At 39.8% G+C, this 27,031-nt stretch overlaps 1 protein-coding gene across 21 annotated transcripts in view; it reads left to right on the top strand.

Annotated features, from left to right (window-relative positions):
• DTNA (dystrobrevin alpha) overlaps nt 1-27,031 on the top strand; it is a 219,199-nt gene that overhangs the window by 135,312 nt on the left and 56,856 nt on the right. For all 21 annotated transcript variants that reach the window (XM_084510716.1, XM_084510723.1, XM_084510714.1 and 18 more), the window contains 3 exons: nt 14,905-15,118; nt 22,376-22,461; nt 24,011-24,165. In XM_084510716.1, the coding sequence (XP_084366842.1) occupies nt 14,905-15,118; nt 22,376-22,461; nt 24,011-24,165 (455 nt within the window). The remainder of the gene's footprint in view (nt 1-14,904; nt 15,119-22,375; nt 22,462-24,010; nt 24,166-27,031) is intronic.

The following is a 27,031-nucleotide window of genomic DNA, read 5'->3' as shown; positions in this document are numbered from 1 at the left end:
TTTTTTTTCCTTTCAACCTGAGGCTGTATTTCTAAGCCTCCCCCTTCATCATTTCACTCCCTCTTCTTTGGCTTCATCTGATTACCTGTGGCATGTTTTATCTCTGACTTCTCTTCAGCCCTTGGTCTCTTGGTTGCTCTCTCCTTCATGTTACCCTCATGGCTGCAAGAACACTTTCTTCAGGCGGACTGTCTCTTCCACTTGAGCCTTTGTTTCATTCCTGTGTTTTCACAACCTGTGGTAGTTTTACTCGGGTGGGCAGCCGAGCTCTACCACAGCTGCTCTCTCACTCCCCCTCCTCAAAGGGAAGGGGGGAGAAAATATGATGCAAAGGGCTCAAGGGTTGAGATAAGGACAGAGAGATCACTCAACAATTCTCATGATGAGCAAAACAGACTCAGAGTATGGTGATACTAAGATTTATTGCCCGTTACTAACAAGCTAGGGAAGTGAGAAACAAAGGAAAGAAACTAATAACAGAGAAAGGGGAAAAAATATCTAAGTTTTCCTTGGAGCAGCTGTGGAGTGAGTTTGGTGATCGTAGTCCTTTGTTCCTAGGAACCTTCAGTCCATCATCTCAAGCTAGCCCTGCCTCTGTTCTGGACTCAAAGCAGAAAACTCTTTGAGGAGTCATACAAGAGCTCTGTCCATACCTACTTTCTGCGAAGAGTAGAGGACAGTTTTGATGCCCATGCAAAAAAAATGTTTTCCCTGAGAAGATAAGCTGCAACATTTTGCCTCATCCACGTGCAGTAGCATTGCATTCAAAGTGTACTTCTCCATATCGTCTGCTGAGTTGAGAATTTTGTTGAGGTGGTTTTTGTTGTTGTTTAGTTTGGTTTATGGTTCCTTTCCTTTCCTTTCCTTTCCTTTCCTTTCCTTTCCTTTCCTTTCCTTTCCTTTCCTTTCCTTTCCTTTCCTTTCCTTTCCTTTCCTTTCCTTTCCTTTCCTTTCCTTTCCTTTCCTTTCCTTTCCTTTTTTTATTTTTTCTTTTTTCTCTCTTTTTTCTTTATTCTAGTTTGGGTGCTATCACATAGCTCTGGAGAATGGCTAGGCACTATGCAGCTTTCCTCCACCTTAACTGAACCATCTGCACCATCTTCCTGCCTAAACAGTTACCTCCTCTGCAGAAGGTCTGATCTATCTTCTGCCCTTCCTCATTCCCTGCTTCATTCCCTTTCAGCCTCTGTCTCCAGCAACTTTTACAAATAAAGCTGCTGTGGAGCCAGCAGACATGCTGTCTGTCTGCGGTGAATGTTCTCAGCAATTACAGGCTTCTTTAGGGTGAACAGAGCAAATAGTCCAAAGAAGAAAACTCAAAGTGTAGAGCCTGACATAATTTTCACTATAAATCACTTCTTCTGTAATTCCCAAAGAGTGTTTTTTTCCTTCTAAAACCATGTTAATTTGTTTCCAAAGTCACATCAAAAGTCAGTCTGTGTATCTCTAATGCTGTAGGTCAGCTTCGTAACCCTCAGAAAATTCAAAGGCAGGCTTTAGCTTAACGGTTATCTCTTATTTTTACCCACCAGCTGTACCTAGGATCATTTTCTCTAAGCCTTCGTGGAGGATTTCTTACAGCATATATCTGGTATGTTAGGACAAATTGTGAGAACAGAAGATGTTGGCCATAAAAATAATTTCCCAGTTTTGTAAGCGTGAAGAGACTGCACAGCATAATGTCCTCAGTGTGTGTTGTTCTCAGTATGGTGCTGGGACTCCACACAATGAACATTCAGCTTCCCAGCACTGACTCGTTTATGATGCACAGTGGCTTTACAGAGACAGTTTTCCTTGTGCTGGATTAAGCCATTTCTAGGCCAAATTCAAACTGAAATATGTCGGTGATATTGTTGTTGGCTGCAGAAGGCTTGTAGCAGTAGAGCTGCCAGTGGTCCCTGGTACATCTCTGTGCAAAGTGTGGCAAATCCTGGTGGAAGTTCCGTGTATGCTCAGCCCTTACTTCAGTTCCTGTAGGTGTCTTCTGTCCCAACAGAAAGTAAATTGAAAGTAAGTCTGTTGAACTCGCTGACATTACTACGACATGAGGAAAGAAGTGAGTCAGTCTCTCAGTATATATAGTTTGAGGAGGTTGAACATTTCTAACAAATGAAGTCAACACTGGTATAGCAATGCATCTCGTGTAAAGGTGCTGACCTTCCCCAAGTTTAATTTTCCACATTTCTTTCATCTACATTTTGTCTTGAAACTCTTTTTATTGTCTCAGATTTGTAGGATATCTTTAAGAACTGCATGCATAAAATAAAGGATGACAAATAAGTGGCTGTGCACATTGAGACTCTTACTCCATCTAGGGGCCCTGACAACACCATTAAACACAGAGGAGAAAGGATATAGATGTGTGCTACTTCACTTAAATCCCATTTCTCTGTCATTTTGCATTCTGCATTTTTGTTTCCTTTCTTATTGTTGCTGATTGTTGAGTTATGTTTGTGTCAACGGGAGCTTTTCTCCTTTTCTTGGCCTATTCCTCATGCCTGTTTCCTTGAGAAATGTGATGTTTTGGTACGTGATAGCACAACTTGCTGAAATGGGAGTCGCCGCAATTGCCTCCTGGTTCTGGGGTTCTCTTTGCTGAATGATTCATCCAGGGCCTGGAGCACTGGTTCTTGGAGAAGACACCGCTTGGAATATGAGTAATGGCTGGGGAGCAAATGCAGAAAGATTATGTGAACACAAGGACAGATTTTAGTCAAATGTTCTCTACAGTTTGCCTGAATGAGGCATTGTCTATTCAAACAAATTTAATATGAAAAAAAAAAAAATGGATGATCTTCAGGATTCCAGGATACTTCTCTCCTTCTCTCAAGGCCAATTATAACTCAGATCCCCAAAGACTTTTAGGCAAAAAAATCCTCACTTTCAAATGTAATAGGTGTTTAAATATGAAAGCCTGAATCGGTGGCAGTAAGTAGCACCTCCATTACCAGTCTCAACAAAAGGTTAAATGAGATTGAAGTCTGAACTGTACCTATGACTTCATACATAAGATGGTTTTCTGCCTAAGTCCAATGTGCCACATGAACGTCCTACTTTATATCGAGTCTCTCGCTCTTGACAGCTGAGGTAGATTTGGAGATTTTGTCCTAAAATAAATCAGCCACTCCCAGAAACCCTCTGGATTGACCCAAACGCTTCAGAAAAGAAGAGAGAAGTGTATGCCATCTCTCTTCTGTGTGTCTCTTCTGTTCTGAGGATGAAAAATACAATTCTGATATCAGGAAGCTTACTCAGGCATTAAGTACAGCTTCAGTAGTTCTCTATTTTTAATTGATGAAAATGTTGTGGGCCAAATTCAGTCCAGTTCATGTAAAAAATTATTTAAATTAATATTAAAAATGTCAGTTTAACTATATGTTTGTATTTAAAATACTACATCTTTCATATTCAAGGAAATACACAGCTGCTAATTCATTAGTATTCTGTACCTTGTGTTGCTGTTTACAGTCTTGCCAACCCTAAATGATTAAAAAAAATAAAAAAGAAAATATTACCATGAGTCAAACTCTGAAAAACAGGAGATGGGCCAAGGAAAGGTTTTGTCTTCGAGCAGTTTTGAATGTATAATAAGTGCTCATTCTATTTCACTGACCTTTGTGATATGACTGAATATTAAAGGTTGAGAATGTAATCTCAACATTTTTTCTATGGCCATGAGGGAAGAAATTGTTATGAGGAACTGTTAAACTGAATATTCGCGTGTCATCACGAGCTTTCAGTGTCAGGGATTTTAGAGAAAACAGCAGTTCATGTGAGATTGGGGATAATACCTTGCATCTTTAGAACTGGCAACACGTACTACTTCAAAATTAACGAACAGTATGAGTAGTAACTCATTTTTTCAACATTTGCATTCGCTTTACAATTGCTTTTTGCAAGTAGCAGTGTCAGAGCAAGCTGAAGGCCTCCTGTGGTATGGAGAGGTTTTGTGGGTTAGAGGGCAGCTGGGAGCAGTTGCATCAAAGGGGAAAAAAAAAAAGAAAAGAAAAAAAAAAGAAAAAGTTATTTCAGAGAGAAAGATGTGGTATTAGTCAGACTTGGCACATGAAGAAACGCACTTCTGGAGGAGGTTTTATCACCATAATAAGGACATTCAACATGAAGATTATTCTGCCCTTTCCACCTCCGAGGTTTGGCATTATTTGCCTATCAGATGTGATAGCCTTTATGGGCTATTCACACAGCCAAATCTCCAAGCACATAGTCTTTATTCAGCTAAATGCACGGACAAGGCAGTTTTCTGGAGGCAGCGGTGGGAATACACAGCCTTTGATTTGTGTTAGCTTGCTTGACGTTGTGCCAATAGAGAGTTAAAATTTAATAGCCAATGTGTGCTTCATTTCCTAAAATGCGCCCAGTAGTGCCATCCTGTGGTCAGCACCACGGTGAGCAGAAGGCTTGTGAACAACCTCCTGCCTGTTCCCTAAAAGCTCTTTTGCCTTGGATTGTTACACAGAATCTGAGTTGTGCCAGGCTGTAAAATTATGGTTTGCCACTCAAATCAGTCATTTCTGAACTTCTAGTTTAATCTCATAAACAGGAATGCAGAACCATTTTTATTTTTTTCCGGAAACATTTTTTTGAAAATCTCCATAATCCAGTTTCTGTCACCAGATACATATAGCAGAGATGGCACTTTGAAAATCAGCTGCAGATACAGTATCACCCCACCCTGGAGACATTTTTGCCTCCTTTTGGGAGTGCAGAATCTTTTTCCTAATACGTATTTTTGCTGCAGTATAGTACGGGAGCATTATATCTAATCAAAAATTTGCAATGGTATAATTTTACTAATCGAATTATGAACTCAGATGTAAGGCAAATCACCCTTTATTTTAAGAGAAATGAGTAATCTGTTGTGTACCATCTGTATTTACTGACCAAAATTTGTTACCTCATGTCCCTGTGAATTCTTTGGCTATTTTAAGGCTGGCACTTGCAAAACCCATTTGAAGGAACTGTTCAGTCAGGTTGAGGCCTGATTGCACAGTGCCTCAAATGAAGCATTTCTTATTGGAATACTGTTAGGGTGGGATAGAAACATAATAGAGATTTATAATATAGGAATACCATTGTCTGTTTTGGGTTAAATTTACAAACTTTCTGGGTATAGGTTATAGGTATCAACACATCCAATACTGAGACTTCATCTTCAACTCATAAATGTGTTCACCTTTTAAAACAGGTAAATGATATGTAATCAAAGGATCTAAGCTTTGTGAATCCTTAGCAATGGTGCAGCATTTTAACTGTGTTCTCTCCTGTTTCTCATAAAAATATTAAGGGGCTTAGAGTTACATTTTTTATTATTTAATTTTATATATGCCGTACTTCATTCAGCATTTTGAATAAATTATTTCCAAGTGTGTTTAAAAAAAAAAAAAAAAAAAGAACCGCTCTTTCCCAGCAGCTGGGTGACAAGCACACGACAAGCATTTCCCCATCCCAGCACTGCAGGGTGCCTCACCCACCGCTCCCCTTTGCAGGATCGACTGTCATTAGCCGTGCTCACCGGGGAGACTGATGGCCTCTTCTGCCACCCACACAGACCCCTTCGGTCTTCAGTTAATTTAGGTGAGACAAAATAGGCAGGAAATGACAGCAGGGGGAGAAGGGGCTTTTATTGTAAGTGAAATTAATGTAGAAGAGGAGAATTTTACCGGAGATCTTCAAACAATCTTAGTGGCTTTTTCAGGTGCCATATTAAAGATGAAAAGACCACATTTCAGTGTGTAGTTATCCTAGCAGTTCTATCTCATTAATAGCTCTTGGCCAAGTTGACAGACACTTCCAACAGAATACATTTGTTTAATGTGCTGTAGTGATCAGAGTCTCAAAAGGCTTGGCAATAACTCATTTTTCATTCTGGGCAAAACAATAGGCAAGGATACAAGGATGCAAGCCTGGATATGTGGACAGGAGAAGATTTAAAACTTTCCCCCAGAAAAAGTCAGTGCCTCAGCTCTATGCATCTTGTTCTACAGATTTCCAGGTATCCAGCAGCCAGCTTTAGCAGCCATTCAGAAATATCTCCCGTGCATGTAGTTAGCTTGCACGTGCACAAACAACCCCAGTCTTGCCGGGCAGTACATTGCTCAGGCAGACTGACTCAAAGCTCCATGTTGCACAAAGTCCAGATTGTCCTCTGGGATGTGTGCCATGTGGGCAGGTGAGCTGCCTGAATTCAGGGAGACCAAGAACGTCTGAATTGCTCCATATGCACGGTAGTTTGGAAGAAGGATGTTTCAGTTGGCTGGTCTGAGTGTTTAGTTACTTATCCGCACACTACTCCTCGCTGTGGGTATCTGTCAGTGGGGTGGGTAGGCAGAAGTAGATTGCCTCACTCCAGCTTTCTGCTGAGCTAGTGTACACCACACACCTGCCCTCTGTATGCCTGACATAAAACATCTTGAGGATGCAGAGGACTCTTTCTCAAGTGTTCAAGGTGTCTCAAGGCAGGCTCTGGTAGTTGTTTTTTTTTGTTGTTTTTTGGTTGGTTGGTTGGTTTTTGTTTTGTTTTGTTTTGTTTTGAGTTTGCCTGCATGTATCAGAAAAGGGACCTAGAGCTCAGCTTACTTGATCAATGTCTTTATAGAAAATTGGTGGCTCAACAGGTGGCAGGGTCACCCTAGAGCAGGTTGCTCAGGTCTATGTCCAGTTGGGTTATCTCTGAGGATGGAGACTCCACAGCTTTTCTGGACAACCTATCACAGTGTTTGGTGGCCTTAACAATGACATTTTGTCCCATACATTTAAATGGACTTTGTTGAATTTTTAGTGCCCCATTGCTTTCCATCCTTTCACTATCCTTTCCCTGAGAAGAGTCTAGCTCCATCTTCTTTACTCCCTTGCATCAAATATTTATACACACTGATAAGATCTCCTTGAGCATTCTCTCCTCCAGGCTGAACAGTCCCACCTCACTCAGCCTGTCCAGACCCCTCTGAATGGCAGAACGACCATCAGGTATACTAGCCACCTTTTCCTTGTTTTTCATCAGCTGCAAACTTGCTGTGAGTGCACACTGTCTCATCATCCAGGCCATTAATGAAGGTGTTCAACAGCTTCAGCCCCAGTATTAGGGCAGTGGCCTACATTTTCCCAAATCTTTCTTATGCTGCTGCTGTACTTGTAGAAGCCTTTCTTGTTACCCTTTACATCCCCTGCCAAACTCAGCTCCAGATGGGCTGTCTTTGACAAGACTTCAATTTTACAAAGAAAGAAGTAAATATTGGCTCTGGTTACTCTAGGTTATCAATTTATCAGTGAATCATCCTATTTCAAACTATTATATAGAGCTACAACACAGATATCTAAACTCTTTAGATTTCTTTTTGTGTAGTACCCTGAATTTTCCGTAGAAATTAAAGCATTTGGGGATCGGAATAGCATAGCAGTAAGCATTCTGAACATTTTTTTAATTACTTTTTTAAGCTTAAAGTGTTTACTCTGCAATCACTACATCTACAAAACCTAGAAATCCCTTGAAATGGCAGAAAGATGCAATGAAACACATTTTGATAATGACAAATTCATATATGCACTGACAACCTAGATGTCCACTACTCTCACTTTTTGGAAAGCAAAGGCCCAAGAGATGTTAACAGCTTTCAGAGCAGTCAGAAGTAGCCCAGGGCACACCAAGCTTGTTGGGTTAGCTGCTTAATGGGTGCGCAGCTGTGCTAGAAATCCCTGTGCTGTATAAACTGTCTGGCAGCAGAGAGGTAGATAAGAGGAGTAGAGGGGAGCTCAAGAGATGTGGGAGCAGAAATAGGAGCATAGAGGATGTTTCCAAGTGTAGGCAGAGTGCAGGCTCAGATATTTGGGCAATGAGCATAGCCTGGGTGTGCCAGGCCATGTAGGGTGGCATCTGTCACCAGACATACCCAGCCAAAGAGCTGCATACCCCATTTATCGCCCTGAGCAGCAGCAACACCCTGGTATATTTTCTTTTTCATGTAATTTGGCACCAGAAAACGTGAAACATTGCAAACCACTGTAGCTGGCACATTCGTCTGTGTAGTGGTAGGACACATAGATAAAGCTTTCACTAGCATGCTGTGGCTGCTGGATTTGAGGGGCAGCTTGGCCACAAAGAGGTGTCATTTAGTGGGAAAACACACCTTGCTCAGTGCTCTGCTACCCCCCTGGCAGCAGGAAAGAGGAGAGGAGCAGGAAGAGTGAGCAACTTTCCAGGGCTTCATAACAACGATGACAAACAGCTCCAACACCCTGATTTGCGATGCATTCACGGATTCTAGTCTGAAAAAGAAGAATCATCTAACATATTTTGTAATATTTTGGGTATTGTTAAGACAAGGAAGCATAAATCTGTCACTTTTAATGAAATCTGTGTGAAATACCTGGCATACAAGTGCCACCGATTTCAAGTGACAGTGCTAGTATGTTTAAGCTCAGGCATGTCTGTAAGTCCATTGCTGAACTAAATTTTTTAATGAAACATCACCTTAGATTTTAGAAATAATTTAGATAAATGCTTTTTAAAAAGTTTTTCATCTATTCACCAACAAACAAAAATCTGTCAAGGCAGAATTCTGTTGTAGCTATTCTGTTGGCATGTTTAACTTAGATTTAGTTAGACCTACTGTACGTTAAGTAAATTTGAATTGATTATTAAAGCCCTAATTTAGTCGCTTCCCTTGTTTGATTAAATGTAATCTTCTCTTCCACGTTCATTTAATAATAAATGGAAAGATAGCATTGTAGAGTTCATGGTTCAGGTGGAATACCAAAAGTGCGGTAGAAGAGATGAGGATTTTTGCACAAGTAGATCAGCTTAATGCTAAGAAAGCTTAAGCACACAGACTGGTTTTGTTTTATTTTATTTTATTTTATTTTATTTTATTTTATTTTATTTTATTTATTTTTTATTTTATTTTATTTATTTCTTAGAAGATAAACTTCCACTAGTTTTCTTTTATATGATTGCTTAGAGCAACATCATTTCTTGACAACTGATGTTTGAAGTAATCTTCTGCCTTTGAGATTAGTGATATATCCAAGATTATCTATATCTCACAGCCTCTGTATATCACAGTGATTCTAAATAAACCAAATGATGGAAACAAGACTTCATTTTTCACCTTACAAATAAATTTTAATTTCTTTGCTTTAAGCTGAAAAAATGGGAGTAGTCCACCTCTTCTCTCACATTTTGGCTATTGATACATCTTTATCTACCAAACAGAAAACTACTACTTGTAAATAGCCATTAAATTAAAAATACATTGATTTTCTCCTAATGAAGAAGCTAAAGAATGAAGTTCAAAATCAGTAAAACTACCATGTATATTTGTAGTAAACAACATCGTTTTGTCCAAAATTCTCCTCTCTCCCAGTGTATTGAGTACACCTCCTCCACAAATCAACCTGCTGACAGAGTCGTGGGATGGTGGAATTCTGCACTCTGGCTTCTAATTACTGTTTTTCATTGTAATGAAGTAGTAAAAGGTGATAGGAAAAGATGTTCTGAACACGAGTAAAGGCAGAAGGGCAGGATATAAAACTTCAGGGGTATCTCTAAAAGCTTTTCAGTTAGAGGAAAATGCAAAACTCCTTCAAAGTGAGTCAGACGTCTTCCATCCACACTTAGATGCTGCAAAAGAGGCAGACTAATTCATTTACAATGTGCTGGTAGCAGTCACTCTCCAAGTATTGTTTTAACAGGTGAAGGAGTTCACTGAAGGAAATAACATTTGTTATTTGGAGTGTATTTTCATGCATTAAACTTAATTCTCTGCAATTTGAGCTATGTCTCCTCAAAGTGTGCATTTGTTGCTAACAATTGCTGTGGAGAAGTGAAGGGCAGCCATCTGCAGTGCTGTTCATCTGCCTCGTCCCACTTCTGTCTGAACGGATACCGAATTTTATTTACATTCACTAATCACTGTCTGTTGCTGAATGTGCTCAAATACGGAAACAGCTTCGGCAGTCTTTAAATATTATTTAATCTCATATAAACGTTAAATTAGCGGACAGTGTTTGCTGTAAAAGATCTAATAATGCAGATGTTTAGCATAGACATGACTTTAGAAATCACAATAAAAAATCGGAGGGGAAATGCTAGTTGAGCATTTGCTTGTGGAAATCGACTACATTTTTTCCAGACAACAGGCAGATGAGGAAGATTTGCTATACCTGGGTAGCTCTGCAGTGTACAGAGTGGGCAGCCTTCCTGAAGAGTCCTTGGAGTTTGGCTGGGCTGTATGGTTTTGAGTTGCTTTATTCTACATAGTTGCTATACACAAGCTGCTTTTTATCCTAATGTCTAATGATAGCTTGGTGGCACTGTAAAAACAACTGCCAGATTCTGCAGCTTAGGAGATCCGTTTCAGAAAGGGCATCTTCCTCATGCTGAGGGGTAATCCCCTTCTTAGGGGGAAATGTGGGCAAGGCAGCAAAAGCAGCAACAGTAGCTGTGAAGAAAAAAAAAAAAAAAAAAAAAAAAAGAAGATAATTAACTTGCAAGGTTTGACTTTGTTGAAGGCATTAGGTCAGATTATAGAGGAAAGAATGCTCTCTTGCTTCCATAAGCTAGTTTTGCAGCAAACTTCCTATCACCACAGTACTTAGAAATCAGATTCAGGTTTTATTGCCCTATGTGTAATATGGTACAAAGTAAGGAGAAATGCCTTCTTCAGTGAGGTTAAGACAATCTCCGGGATGGATGAATAAATACATGGCATAACAGATGCTGTAGGAAATGGGCAGCAGAGAGGATGAAAATTAAAATGAGAGGAAAGTAAGCTTATGCAAAGTTTGCAGGATTAACATTTTGTTCTTATATTAAAAAGGGTGTGACCCTACAGATACCTTATTAGCTGTAGATTGATACTGTCATAAGTTTCTAATAGTACAAATGGATAAAGAGGAGCTTACAGAGGCCTGTGTTTTTGTCTGCTTTTTCCCAGCATTGATAGGTTGACTTGGCAACATGGTATAATACTTAAGCCTGCTTACTACGTGAGTAAATTTTTTTAAAAATAGTATTCAGCAGGGTACTAGACCCAGATGCAATCTGTGCTAGGTCAAGGGATGCGGAGGCTGTGGCTATGACAGGATCTGGTAGCTATTTATACAGATCACAATATTTATTATTCATATTTTCTGTAAAAACTAATTATTCTAGGCCATGTGGTAGTCAGAACAGAAAAGACATCTTTTCTTGACGTTTAAAGAACAAGGTGTGGGATTCGTCTCCGTTAACCTTGCCAGCCCTGAGGTCACAGCTCCCGCACGCTTTGTAGTCAATGAAGAAACAGAGGCACCTTCAAAGCAGTGTTCATCCCACTTGTCTCCAAACAGCCGTTTTGGATGCCTGTTCCTTTCACCAGTCGTAGAGGGAGCCTTGATCACCAGCTGACACTTGACATCTGTTTTCTGACATTTAAATTCAGGTGGGCAAAATCCTGCCCATAACAACTGACTTGAGTAAAGGCCAGGGTCTTCAGTCCTCCATACAGCAATCTAACAATATCTCCTTGTGGTTTTCTGCTAGGCGTTTAAACATATATTTTTAAAATTAGCAGATCTTGTTAAAAAGTCTGGATCTTGTCCATCTTTCACTTCCTCCTCCAGGAAGCGTTGCTTTCTAGCCTCTGTAAAGAGATTAGAAATTCATGAGTAAAATGAAAAATAAAATGGTGCAGTAGGATTGTTGTTTATTTGGCTTCAAGTGGAACCAAAGTGTTTCTGGAAAAAAAGCCTAAGTGAAATTATTTATGGTGCAAACGCACAGCAGTTCCTTGAGACTAATACTTTATGGTGGGTGGGGGACAGTTACTGCTATGTAATTTCCACTAAATCACTTTCTTAGACGCATGCCCTACCTTTGTGGCATACCAATGAATACCAGGATAGCCTGTGAGTCTTTCAAGTTAAAGTTAGTGCTAAAAACAATATTTTTCTCTCAAATGTGTTAGTGTATTGATATTATTAGTCCCACCTCTGCTAGCCTCTGGATATTTCCATTCTGAGGACCATCACCAAAACTAACTCTGGGTATGATATAGTATCAGTGGGAAAAGAAGAAACTCATGAAAATTAGACAGCCACATAATATCAGTACTGGATCACATGAAGAATAAAGACACCATTCCCCATTTCCACTTCATTCCTTATGCCAGGTGTTTTCCTCCATGCTCTCTTATTCAAGTGTTTTCTGCTAATAGGATCCGGCAATTAAAGGTAAAATGCTGTGTTCAGTTCTCACTGTTAGGGAGCCTGGAAGTCTGGTTCATCCTGCCTGGATGGCCTTTTATCAATGCTAGGAAAACCATTGCAGTTCCCCACAACTGCAGAAGTAAACCAGGTATGTAAATGGCCAGGACAAGGGGCTTATCTCTGTGTTTGTTCATTTGCAATGATCAGGTTTGAGGCTGCTTGAGATGTACACTCAAGCAGCCCTGATGACATGATTTATTACCCTTTATGTTCTCTTTTTCCACTGCCATGTTTTATTTTCTTTCTTTTTTTTTTTTTTTTCATTTACCATTCTCATCCACTCCCAAATAAACAGCCTGTCCCTGTTTATTCCTTTCCCACTGGCCACAATGGTGCTGATTTTACATCCTTACTCAGTATTTATGATAGGGTTGCCCTAGTAATTTCTGCCTCTGTCAGCAGTGCTGCTCATCTAGTAACCCTGTTTATGCTCTTTCTGGGGTCGCTCTCTTGTTAGTGGAGCCTCAAGTTAAGGTTAGCCATCTGCATACGTATGTCTCCCTTTCTGCTGTTTCTTATGCCTTGTAATTTCTCTCATTGCCACCTTTCCAGTGTAGCTACAACCCAGGTTTGACAGGTCGCATGCATACCCCAGCACCCAGAAACCCTCCTGGTGACACTGCTGGTGTAAGGACCTTCTCCTTCGTCTACTTATCTGAACTACCAGGGACCATCCTCATGGACAGCGGCAGATAGACCTTGGGAGAAATATCACACTTAGCCTTCTGCTTTCTGCTTGCCTTTCCTTTCTTAATAAGGCCACAAAATACAGGCCCATGGTTTGGCTATTAGCTGCATCTTTCAGCATATCACCCTATATTTCTTCCTTGGCTGCCTTATACTGGTGGCCCAGAGTAGGAAACTCTCATTAACTCTTCTCTCTGTAAAAAACTCTTCTGTACCATCCAATGGCCTGCTTTCTGGTGACTTCTTCCATCCCCTGAGCCATGTGGAGAAGCTTCCCAAAAAGGGGCAGGTAATATGTGCCAGCTGTCTTCCTTGGGATTGTTCATCTCCCATTTACCCAGATTATTTTAGTGGCAACTTGACAGTAAAAACTGATTGAATGGGAATGGGCATGGCCGTATTAAAAGGATCCAAAGAGAAGTTGTGTGATTCCCTGCCTGGCTTAATTCAGGATGTGTCTCTCAAGACAATCTCCTGACAGCATACAAGGTCAGCCGTAGAAGTTTCTAGTACAAAGGCCAAATAAACAATTAAGTGTAACATCTTGCAGTTTTTCCCAATCAAGTGGAAAAGTGCTTTGTATAATGCCTGAAGTAATTGCTGCTGCTATTGTCACTCACCTGTATGCTCTGTTTTCTTCCTTGGGTGTTGCAGCTTACACAGCAGTAGCAGATTTTTTTTTTCCCCTAAGGTAGAAGGAAAGAAACCCAATCACTGGGAAAATTCTAGACTAAGTAAAAAGACAGTATATCTGGTTTCATTTATCTAGCTAGTGACAGTTTACATTTCTCTGCCACCAGACTATCATGTCACATTGCAGTCTGAGACACTGCCTTCAAACCATGCAAGTAAAAATATAATGATGAGGATTAGAATTAAATTTCTCTATCCACAATAAAATGGTGGATTCCAGATATGGGTGGCTCTTGAAATGAAGACGTATCACCATGCTAAGTAATAGGAACCGTACAGTACTTTATCTAGTAAAAAGAGAGAATTTGCACCCTGAGCCTCATGGTTTGTTTTCCATTGAAAATTTAGTAGGAAAGAAGGTAATACTTAAGACTGAGAGAGAGAGAGAAAGAGAGAGATGATTCTTTGAGTTCGAGTTTGAACTAAATCCAGATTTCAAATGAGTGTGGGTTTTTTTAATTTTTGGCATGGTCCACCATTTCAAGAAATACCAATTTGCAGCAAGCTGATCATACTGTCACAATAACAGTGCTACGCAAACAAGATTTTTGTTCAGATACAATGTGAGGGTTGAGCAGAGATTGTCCTTTAAGCTGTCCTTGCAGGCAAAACCAGCCCCCGTGAAATTCAGCTTAGACCAGGACTTTATCAAAGAGAGAGATTTAACAAATCATTTGGCAAATATATTTAGAAGACCAAAATATGACTTTGGGATCGCTCCTTATGTGTACTTTATTTAAATGTGGCTTGTCTACCCTGACTCAATTGCAATTCTGTTTCTGTAAAATATTTTGCCTTCAGTACAAATTGCTGAAAAGAATTTTCAAAATGTCAGTGTGTGTTAAGCACTTAGTATTCGTAGGATCTTCCGAAAAGCCCATCTGCTATGCAAATTAATATCTAAGAGTAATTTCTGAATGGGTATTCATAGAGGCATGGTTCAGAAAAACAATTAGCATATGTTTACCTTCCAGTGATTTCAGTAAAATATAGATTTTTACTTGAACACTTTATACAATAAGAAGTGGTTTCCTGAGCTGAAGTTGTACTTATTGCAGCTAATTATATCAATATATTGTTTGCATATTAACGGATTTGATTTTTATTTGCTCTTCCCTTTACCAAGTTTAATTCTCAATGATGGAAAACGCATTCATTCATTTCATTATTCAAAGATCATGTCCTGCATGATGGTGTTATCCCCACGGTGTGGTGTGCTCAGGAGTGTGTCCCCCTGACTGTCTGTGTGCTGTCCCCTAGTGCACCTGGTGGACATCTGGAACGTGATAGAAGCACTGCGAGAAAATGCCCTCAACAACCTGGACCCCAACATCGAACTGAACGTGGCTCGCCTCGAAGCTGTGATTTCGACGATTTTCTACCAGCTCAACAAACGGATGCCGACAACCCACCAGATCAATGTGGAGCAGTCCATCAGCTTACTGCTGAACTTCTTGCTGGCGGCCTTTGATCCGTAAGTGTGCCTTCAGTACCCACACGGGCTTCCCTCCTTTCCTGACTGGCAAAAGGATTTTGCTAGCTCCGGAAATATCTCTGGAAAACAATTCAATGAGCTATATTCTGACCCAAATAATGAGCATGTGAATAGTGCTAACTAGGGAGAGAACCTAAAATTAAGGACCTCTACTTTCCTTTCTGCTGAGCCAAATTCAGCACAACTGTGTTTTCATCCAGTTACTCAGATTTGTTCCAGTTTATATCAAAGAGGAATTATCTACAGAAACGAATTTACATCCACTTCTAATTTGCGTAGTTATTTATTGACATAGCAGTGGCTGACACCACTGCAATGACTCTGCAGCAGTGACAGGGGTTAATAGCTCATTATTTGGAAAGAGCTCATTTTCCTGCAAGTTCTTGCAGCTGTAAGCAATTTTTTTTTTTCTGGCTCATGCCAGTGCAGCATGATTTTGAGACCATGACAGAAATAGGATAAAGACCAGGAGGTGAAATTGAAATTCATGTTGTTTATTACTGCATGGGACCTGTATTACAGAAAGGAAAAGTTCAAGATAGAGCGAGCCACTTACCTTAACAAGTGTACCGTGTATACATATTATAGTTAGTGGATATGTAGACATCAACCCGCATTGCCGTGTTCAAAATCCTCAGAAACAAATTATTGGAGAACAGTGGTTATATCTGCAATTTATCTCCTTATATGGCTTATATTTTGAAAATTCACCAGCTGAAAATGCTGTCGTGACACCCTAAAATAAAGATGCTGCCCCTCTCTTCCCCTCCCCTTTCCATCCTCTGGCTTGACGGCCTGGTGCTGGCTTGCACCTTTTGGAGCCAGATCAGCCGGGCGGCTCAGTCGCCATGGCAACGGGGAGAAAAAGTACTTGTTCCACATGACAGGGCTGCACCCAGCCTCCCCTCCGGCCGCTCCGAGGGAAAAACAAGAAGTCAATCAGTTGTGAAACCGGAGCCTTCAGGAATATTTTTCCCCTCTCAAGGGCAGTAAAACAGGGAGCAGGCGCTTTAATTTATGCCGTTGCAGCTGTGACAAGAGCACTAAAGGACAATGGAAATGGCCGGACACGTGCATCGGTGCATGCTGCAAGCAAAACGCTTCCCAGCTGATAAACACAAGGCCCAGGGCCATGGAAGCAAGAGCTGCGATAACGTGCTTGTTCTGTAGCTCTCTGCAGCGGGGGTAAAGATGTCAGCTCGATGTCAAGGCTGCTCGCAGCAAAATGGAGGGAAGGGTTTTACTCCTCTGTAGGGAAACAGAAAATCTGAAGGGCACGGTTTTGCTTTCCCTGAGCACAACATCACACATTCTGTGTGTTGTGACCTGTTTGGGGCTCCTGTCAGGATCTGCAGGTGAGGAGGCTGTAACCTTGAGGCAGTCCTCCTCACGCAGCTGCCTCCAGGCAGGGCGCACGGGATGCGTTTCCCAGGAGGGCAGAGACAGCCGGAGGGCCCTGAGGAAAACACACTCTGCTTTGGGGTCCAGGAAGGGTAGCGGCTGCATATGACCTTAGTTGAAATGCTACAAATATCTGGTGTTTGGTTCATTTGACTTAGTAGTTAGGAGAAGGAGGAGCAAGGCCTTTTCTGGTGGTCCCATGCTCACACAGAAGCCATACGTTGGATATAGGAAGAAACAGGCGTGGGGCTGTGAGGCCGGGTTCTTTCTCTCCATGTCCTTCCCTCATCTAAAGAAACCAGGCAGTTAAACTAAATTACCCTAGAGCCTTCTTGGATGGGAACAAGGGTTTTATTAGGTGCATGAGTCATGCTGAAATCCCAGTAGTCACCCCTGAAATAGTCCTGTTGGCTTTGACCTGGGTTTACTCCTTAGTTTTTTAGCCTTGTGTTTTCAGGAAATGGGCGGCCTTTCTCAAATGCCATCCAAAATTCCAGATTGTGAGGAATTATTCCTTCTCTTTAATGAATGTTAATAAGATCACATTTGATTCTATGAACACAGACAACAGCAACAACAACAAAAAACAAACCATAGAAAAAGCAGAACAGCTTTCTAAGACCAAAACAGCATAATAGTTCTTCAGTATAAATGTGAATGCTGTTCAAAGCTATCACAGACTTTTTTGGCGTCTGTGGCTATGCAGAGCAAAAGCTGTTCCTGCTGTGCTCTGGGCAGTTCCAGAAGAGATTGTTCGGTTCCTCGTGTCCCATGTGAAATGCAAAGAAAGGGAGTGGAGAAGTGTAGTCTGTCACTTAGCATGTATGAAAGGACAACAAGGGACAAGTGAATATGTGATTTGAAATCCAACATGCCTAACCACTCTCTCATTTATTCTGCTCTAGTCAATGTGTGCTGCCCCATGTGTACTAGGCTGGGAATCTGTCAGCAACAGGCTGAAGATCCTCTGAGCTTTAAACAGAGCTTCTTCCTTCATTTATAGCCCACTGAAAACCTGGCAGGTTTCTCTGCCCTCTGGCAGGGGGCATTTTTCTAGGTCTGCAATACTGTTTTCTTCTCAGGAGCTAGAGTCTGGCCAGCAAGCCTCAGAGGAACTGTTGTGCAATGCCATGGCATGTTGGCAAGCTTGCCTACTGCCAGTACTGAGAATTCATCCCAATTCTATGAAACACAGATTTTTTCATGTCTCTGGGGATTCCTTAGGCCTGCAGATAATTATATCTCTGTACTGCTTGATCCCAAAGGAAGGAAAAAGTGAGGAAAAATTACAGTGTGTGAGATTTCATGTTACACTGACAGTAGTGCTCCATCATGCTAAGCCAAAATCAAAATGCAACCTCATAAAACTGCAAGTCAACAAAATCAAAGTTCATAGACACAAGTGCCATTCCAATTAGTTTGCCCCAGTGTATGAAATTCATTATCATGTCATAGAGGACCCTGATAGACAAAAAACAGTGAACACGTCTGACTTTAAAGATTCTGGACAAAAATGTGCCTGATCTGCAGTTTTAACTGCACATGAAAATTGGGCAATAGCTTTTGCTTTGAGGCCTCAGGTGATAAACTGGCTGTATGTAGTAATAGCATACTTCCTTTACTGGCACAAAAGTACTATGTAACAGGATGACAAGTTCAAACCTCTCAGAAAAAATCATCCCAAGACATGTCAAAGCCTGGACAGCCAGCTAGGTGGATTGTCAGCCTCATTCAATAAAGCAGTTCCTAAAAAGACTCTTATTATACAGACTGTAAGATATTCTGTGCTAGGTCATCTTCAGCACTTACTCAGTATTGCAATACAGCTGTTCTTGCTGCAAAGTTTGACTGACAAGATCATAGCAGATTTTTCTGTTCCTTGACACATTTGTCTAATGATTGGAGCTGTGAGCTCTGGGCGATGAAACAAACTAAATCTAGTTGTAGGGGCTAGGCTTCTGCAGAGAAAAGAGGAAATATATGCCCTTTTTAATCAAATGTACATTAGAGCCATGCTGAGTTCAACATGTAAAGATGTTCAGTATCTGTTTTGGAAATATAATGTCTTGCTTGGCCATCCATTTGGAGCTGTGAAGTGTTTAATTGCCTCTCTTCTCCACCTTTGCTAATCCTTGGAAGTGATACAGTCTGGCTGGTTTTTAGGAATGAAGTCCTGCAAAACAGTGTATTTAAGAGATTTGGCTGTTACAAATTTTGCTTTCCAAAATGAAAGAATTTAGCTTGATTCCAATAATTTCATACCTGAAACCTATTTGTGAAAATGGGAATTTGTAATTACAGCCTCTGACATTACAGCTGTCATTGCCCTAATTAACGTGGGTACAAGGAGGTCCACATATAACTGAAGAAATTTTCCAACTTTTGGAAAAGGTAACACAAAGAGGTGATGGAGAGCACCAGGGGGAAGTTTATCAAGCAGTCTGGGGGGGGTTCCTTGCTCTGGAGAGAGTCCATCTCTCTCTGCAGTCACACATTTAGAGAAGAAACCTTCTGCTCTGCTCTGGTGTCTAAAAGCATGTATTATTTTTTGCCCTTTTTCCCCCAAGCAGCAGGAGGTAACCTTTGTGCCCTGGCCATCATTCCCTTCTCTAAGTACTCTATCCTGTGCTGCTGCTAAGTGCACATCAGCTCCAACAGTTGCCTGGGCCATCATTAACACTTCTAGTGCTTTTCTGTAGGGAACTGACGAGTAACTGCTGGAAGAGGGGTGCTTTATAAATCAAAATATTTTCTGTCCTCTCCAATTTCCACTAGTAGAATTTATCTCTCTTTACATTAGCCAGCCTAAAGCTTCATTCAGGGAGTGCCGACTTGAGTAGAGGACTTCATGCTGCTGTGAGCCGCTTCTTTGGCATTTGTTTTTGTGCCACAAACAGTGCGATGTCCCACTGCTGCCAGTCAAGGGCATCTAGTGCTCAGCAACAGCTTAGGGCACTCCTAGATCCAAGCAATACTGGAAAGTCCTAGGCCATATTATCTTGTCTGTTTATCAGTCGCATATATTTATGCATGCATATTTGTATATGTATGCACACACACATACATATTTGGAGGGCAAATTGAATTTGTACAGGCTCTAGTGATGCTTTTATGAATACAAATGACTGATACAAAATACAATGTCAAAACTGATCAACTCAAACTGAGAGATTGAAGAGATAAATGAAATCTTTTTTTTTTTCCTTTTCCTCTGTTCCATAGCTGTTTGAGTACAGGAAATGCCAGTGGCTCTGGGGTGGAAAGCTGAAGGCGAGTTGATGAGCCTGCCACTCAAGAATACAATCCTGTTAGTAAATGTAACTAAACCTACTGGGAAAGATATCTAAATCTGAAGCACTTCCACATGGGATTTATTTTTTCCTCAAGTTCTTCCACTGCTTCTTAATAATGCTATTGCTTCCGCTTAGCATTTATTTTTCTTTAGTGTAACATTTCTTTTAAAGTCAGGTAAAAACCTCATGATAAAACAGTGCAGAAAGACTCCCAGAGGTCTAAAGGGTAACATGCCCCAAAAGAATGCCAAATGACCAAATTCTCAGCCATGCCTACAATTTGTTTGCACAGATTAGAGCCTGACCAACAAAGGAAGGAAATGCAGAAGGCTGGAATAAATTCTTAAATTCCTGTACTGGGATTTTAATCTTATGAAGCCAGTCAAAGAGAACACAATGTAATGAAAAAGTAAATGTGCACCAAAGCCAGCTTTATAGAATGTAGTAAAGATTTATATCTTAAATACTGAAGTGGTGAATTTATTTCATTTTGTCTGCATCTCTAGGTGATTTTCTGACAAAAAGCAGAGTTGTAAATGTGTAAAGAATATTTAGAATTAATATTTAAAATTATGTATTACATTGTACTAAACCCAAACCTAATTCACTGAACCCTACAGATTAGCTAGCCAAGCTTAGGAAACTGGCTCATTTTGTAAAGTCAGAGTGACTTAAGAATGAACATAGCCATGAAGCATGTAGCATGCTTTAATGTACTAAAATGAGCATGCCATGCATGTCTGCAACATATGCATGTATTACTGTATTAGTCTGCTTTGGGGTTAGCAGAGGGATACACAATCACAGTCCCTTTGTCTCTCCAGAATCAGTTAATATTTTATCTCTGATCAGACATAAGTTTATTCATTAAAATTATGAGCGACAATCAACGGAATAATTTCATAAACATTGATGGAGAGCTAAATTTCAATGTATTGCTATTGCCAGTGCAGTTAATCTTATTTAAGATATAAATATATATATTAACGGGAAATACCTTATAAACATAATGCTCCCTGCTAAACACTGAATATTACAGAACCTCCACTTCAAAATGACACAAAACTAACTGTATTATCTGTCCCCATCATTAGCCCTATCAGTAGAGTTTGGAAGGGAACATAGGTGTCATTTTGTTAAGCTCACAGATAGTGGCTGAGAATGTCTCTTTTTTTTTCTTTTTTTTTTTTAACATGATGGCAATGTCTTTTTGCTGATGTTATTAAAAAGATATATGCAAAGCTACTAAGTAATGCTGAGGAGCTTGGATGATAGATAAATGTGCCAGTGCGATGTGGACTTGGACTGCCTTATAATAAGACTCCGAGGATTCAAGGAAAAAACTCACATTTCAACATTTGAATGGCAAAGGGGAAAAAAAATGAATTTTAAAAAGCAGATGAGCTTAAAAGAGTCTGATTATTCTCATCTCAGGGACTGAGCGTTATAACATTTTTTTTCTGCAGTTCCTGTGAACATTTAGTTTTGCCTAAACTTAAGGGATAGTACTTTTAGGAGCTGAGTGCCTAAACTTAAGGGATAGTACTTTTAGGAGCTGAGTGCCTTGCAGTGTGTCAACTAATATATTACTCGGACAACTGGAATATACCAAGGTTTCTATAATGGTAGATAACCATTGGGTGCCATCAGGACTATGGGGGGAGAATAAGAGAATATAGCAAGAGGAGCAATGAAGTTAAGCCATTGAATGCTTGAGGACAGTTAAATGAAGAGGTAGCAATGTGTGAAAGGTAAACATCTTGAGAGTACTGTATATGTTCAAAGGAGGAAAAGGAATCTTTTTTTTCCTACCTGAACTCGACTAAATTTACAGGAAAAAAATGTCTCTTTGCCTATATGGCATATTCTTATGCATATTTGGACTTTAATAGTATTCATTTTAAGGTGAAAGTAGAGAGCCAGGTGTAGCCTCAACCTGAACTAATCAGAGACAAGAGTCTTCTACATACCACCGCAAATGTCCTTTGCCCATTCTGGATGCATGTTCTTTCAACATTTTTCAGCAAAGTCCTTATAAGTTCATGGGGGTCAGGTGTATCATTTAAAGTTTCTAGGATGTATTAATGGGTACAATACCCAGCTTTTGTAATCCTGTGATCCTTTTCTCATTTTTTTCACTTTTGCTCCCAGAGTGTTAATTTTTGCATTCATTTGCAGTCGTTTGGTGATAGAAAACACAAAGGGCTCTTCAGATAGGGAGACCTCGAGTGTGATAGGTGTCCTTCGGTGCTGCTGTGGCACAAACAGCAGTAAGAATCATTATCTTAATGCATAATGAGATAAACACTTTAATATTGAGATGCATATACATGTTCGTATACGTAATAAATCACTTCTGAGATCTTTACAGAGCAATGTATAGATGTGTGCTCCTGCAAAACAAACTTTTGATTTTAAAGGTCTGATTTCTTTTTACGTGAATCCACATATAGTGTGCATTACAATGTGTCATCTCAATGATAAATATATGAAATTGAAAGGTCCATATTACAAAATATGTCTACTTTCTACTTTTGAACAGGGAAGGACATGGCAAAATTTCAGTTTTTGCAGTCAAAATGGCCTTGGCGACTCTTTGTGGAGGAAAGATCATGGACAAATTAAGATGTAAGTATTTGGGATGATATTCTTTGTCTGTTAATCATTGTTGTACTTGGAGATGCAAAAGTACAGGTAAGAGAAGATGGAATTACAATAAGCTATAGTTTCATGCCTGGGTATAGTATTTGCACTGTGTACATCTGCAAGTAAAACCCACTAAAAGTTTGATGGAATGTCACATCAAACTTCTTATTTTTGAAGATAAATTGCATGTATTCAGCCTCTGCTTGGTGAGTGCTTCAAACATTCAACATCATGAGGCATCATTTAGCAATTTCTCGGGCTTTTTTTTAATAACATCCCTCTCATTTCCCACTTAGAAGTACGATATATTTATGAACTATTTATATTTCTTCCCATAGGGCACATATTAATGCCATCTATTTTGCAGAATGGCTTCTCATTTCACAGGATTTATTCCCAGTTCCCAAACAGCTAAGGCATAGTTTACTTGCAGCAGCAATGAAAGACTTCCTATTGAGTGCTATGATTTTTGAAGCCCAGGTCCAGAACACCATTTTCCAGACTTTTTGACCAAAGGATTAATATCAGCCTTCGGTTTCCTCTAAGCCTTCTACCACAGCCATAGAAAATTAAATTTACAAATTTTTGTTGATTAGAATAGGCAAGTAGACATCACAGATGTGAATTTAGTCTTCCAGATTCGGTGCCATTTTTTTAATACATTATTTCTATGTAGAGATACAAATATAAACTGACTGTAAATTGGGAACACTGACTGTAAATTAGGGAACACTGCTCCCTAAGCTACTTTAAGAATAAGGAACAGGGTCCATCCAGTGGAAGGCTGGAGAATGATGCTGAATTTTCCCATAGCAGTCCCCGGAATAGTTCCTGTCAATAGAATTTCTACTCCAGCTTCCTAGAAACGAAGCAGTTGACATCACAGCCTGAAAAATGATGCATGTTTCTTAGTCTGTGACCCCCTGATAAGCTTAGGATCCTTTTAGACAGGGGGAAAAGTATAGACTGACAAAGGAGAAACATCCAGGAGTTATAAAACTTTGTGATATTATTGTACATGGAAAAAAAAAAAAAAAAGAAAAAAAAAGAAAAAAAAAACACAAACAAACAGGGAGAAGGATAAAAAGTAATGTACTTGAAAGAGCTTCAGTGCTTTGTGTGTCCAAAACAGTAATAACAAACTTAATGAGCTCATTGTGAAGATTTAGATTTGTCAGGGTAAGCTGGCAGTAGTCAAAAAGCTGATGTTGTGTATCTTGTCAAATTAAATTCTTCTTATCTGATTAAATTGCTGCCTCGTGTCATGCATCAGACTTCACTTAAAAAATGACCCCACAGAATGAAAAAGCAGGAATATTTTCATATCAAAATCAGCTCCTTTTTATATGTAAATCATTCCCTGTGTATTTTATTGAGTATGGTTATAATTAAAATGCAGTAATAGTGGCTGTTTCCATAAGCAGAACATGTTGTTTAGCACTTCTGGTTCAGATCAGATGATACTGAATTAAGAGCAAATCTGTAGCTCACTGAAGTTACTGTGTCTTTTTCTTGTCTTTTCTCCCTTCAGATATTTTCTCAATGATTTCAGACTCCAGTGGAGTGATGGTTTATGGCAGATACGACATGTTTCTGCGGGAGGTTCTCAAGCTGCCCACGGCTGTTTTTGAAGGGCCTTCATTTGGTTATACTGAGCAATCAGCAAAATCCTGTTTCTCTCAACAGGTAATTGAAGACACGGGTTTTCAAACACACCTCAGAGCAAACTGAGACTTCCTTCCCTTCCTTTCTTACACATACGTGCATATTCACCCAGGGAACACGTGGCTGGGTGCAGGTTCACTTTGCTAACTTCTGGCATGCAGTTTAGGTACCTGTGGTAGGGAGCTAGTCTCTATAGGTCCCCTATATTGAAGAGGGAGAGTCTTAGACAAAAAGTGATTCAGAGCAGGATCCTAACTTACATGTTTCTAAATCAGGGAGCCTGGGGAGAATAACTTCCTAATTTAAGCACTGAAGTTAGATGTTTACTTTTAGGTTATGTAAATGCCCCAAGACATGCAGTCCACTGCAGTTTGTTGTTGCTGCAAGCACATAGGAGACTTTAACTTCACCATACAAAGCCCAACTCTCACCAAAAAATCAAACTACACGTTTTTTCAAGTGATGCTGTACACACATGAGAAGTTTACAAGTGAGTAGAAAATTATGTCTTAAACCTTTATTGAAAATGGGAGTCAGTAGGTATTAAAAAATCCCTAGTCCCATACAGATACTGTCAATGAGGCAGAGTCAGGAAAACAATGAAATTACTGGGAAGAAAAAACTAGATTTTCCACAATTCACCAGGCTGTGTAAGCACACTGATTATGGCAGTTTGGCTGCAGCTAAGATCTAGCACTCCTTAAGGTCCCATAATTGGGTCTGATTATCCACTTGTCCAATGCAGTGGAAGGAAAGAGATCCTCTGGCTCTTGCCATGCAGCACACTGCATAAATACAAGGGAAGATGCTGAAACTGGGAAAATGTTAGAAATAAAGTGATATTTTCCTTCTCTTTAGCCTTACATTCATTACCAAAATATAACTGAATGGTGTTGAACGAATGGAGCAGGAATAGCGTCATTTTCATGCAAAATAGTCTTATTTCTTATTTTCCTTCAGTTTCATCACTAATCAACAGTCACTCCAGTCAACTGAAAGGCATTGTTGAAATTCATTTGTTAAATCATCTCCCAAGTGATTTTAAATGGTGATGCTTGCATGTGTGAAAATAGTCTTGTTTCACAGTGGGGGATTTAAAATAGCATTTCATATTATGTTAAAGAATTTACATAGTGAAGTGACTTTTGGTAATTTTGTGTTGAGATAATAAAAAGTCCTCCTGCATGGCAACAGAGCATTCAGGCTTTGAACATTGGACATGATACTGTCAAAATCAAAATGCAATTTCTTTTTTTTCTTTCTTTTTTTTTTTTTAATGTTGTTCAGGACTCGTTTTCTATCTAAGCAGTCATCAGAAATGGTGCTTTCATTGACACCGCATCCAAGAGTGGACCAGATATGTTAAGCTACCTTAAGAAAGAAACAGTCTCCAAACAGCCATTAGATGATTTAATTCTGTATCTCTGTTTAAAGCTACTGAGAGTTAGGTCTCCGACTTATGTAGGTACACAGTGAATTTACAAAGCTGCTGGTTTGCATCTGTGGGCAGCCAAGTGTTCCTGTAAATCTGGTCTAATAATTCACTTAAATTTACTTATGTAATTCTCATTAAATACTCATTAGGAATGAACCAGAGTCTCGAAATGAGACTCTAAACAGTTTATTGACAATCTGATGCATGACATTCTGATACATGATACCCACAGTCTTAGTCACCCCAAAGGTCATTCTTTCACTCTCTCATATTGCACTTAGTATACCTTAGGATAAGTTTGGCAGTCACCCTGTTGTTTTAAGCATTCATGAACTTCAAATATTTCTTCCACTGGAGTTAATTGGTTATATAAAGTAGAAGCAATTACCATGTATTTCTGAGCACAGGACTTTTTGCATATTAGTACCATATTATTTCTGCAGTCCTGTTTTTAAAGTTTCCAGCGGGGGGCAGGAGGGTTGTTTCAGTTCCCATTAGGCTGTACATCCAAAAAGATCTAAGTATTAACATGTTCATCCTGATATTCTAATACATTTTTGTTCTATTTATTTTTTTGCATTTCCTCAGAGTTGTATGTCTCAAAATATCACTTTCCTGGACAAACACGATCATTTCGCTGTAGCACAGTATCTAAAAAACATGAATAGGTTGATCAATTTGAAATAAAATTGCTAGTGTGTTATTGGAGTAACAACACTCCTATTTTTAAGTGCTTTCCAAAAAAGTTTGGAAGTTTTTCATTGCACTACCTAGAAGACCAAAAAAAAAAAAAATCAGTCCTCCATCATGTCCTACTGTCTAAAAAGCTGAGATGTCAGATTCTGAGCAATATGGATGCATACTTTTTATCCACAGCTAGGAAATTACTTTGGTAGCATTATGGCCACCTTTGAGCTCTTTTGTGTGAAAAATAATCGGTACTGTGCTTTTCTATGGAAACACACATCTGCTTCTCAGCCTAGACCTTGCCTTCCCTGGGACAGAACATTCAGGCTTGTTTCTGGCTCAGTGCATGTATTGCGCTGTAGAAGAGCCCCCTCACACATGCACATGAGTCACCTTTTTTCCTCAGTACTTCAAATGCATTTTGTGTCTGTTTAGATCTAGCCAGTACCCACCCTGGAGTGCTAAGGGAAGTGACTGGGTTGCTCATTTATGCCCTTTTTGCTCTTGGTGGGGATCACTTTTGCTTACCAAAAGTGCTCAGCCCCACAATATACAGATTTCGCAGTTTCATGGGAAGAAAAAATTCTGGGAATGATCTTCTGCTCATGGCACCAAATCTGCTTCAGTTTGCAAGTAAAAGGAATTTTCCTATTGCAGAAATGTTTGATTCTTCCCTGATGCACTCATTCATTTGATTAAACCATGTATTCTCCTCTGTCTGTGAACCACTGCTAGAGGAAATGGCTGTTCAAAATAGAAGCAACA

Source organism: Aythya ferina, assembly GCF_964211825.1.
Source record: "Aythya ferina genome assembly, chromosome: 2".
Lineage (NCBI taxonomy): Eukaryota > Metazoa > Chordata > Aves > Anseriformes > Anatidae > Aythya > Aythya ferina.
This window is presented reverse-complemented; position numbering and strand designations above follow the sequence as displayed.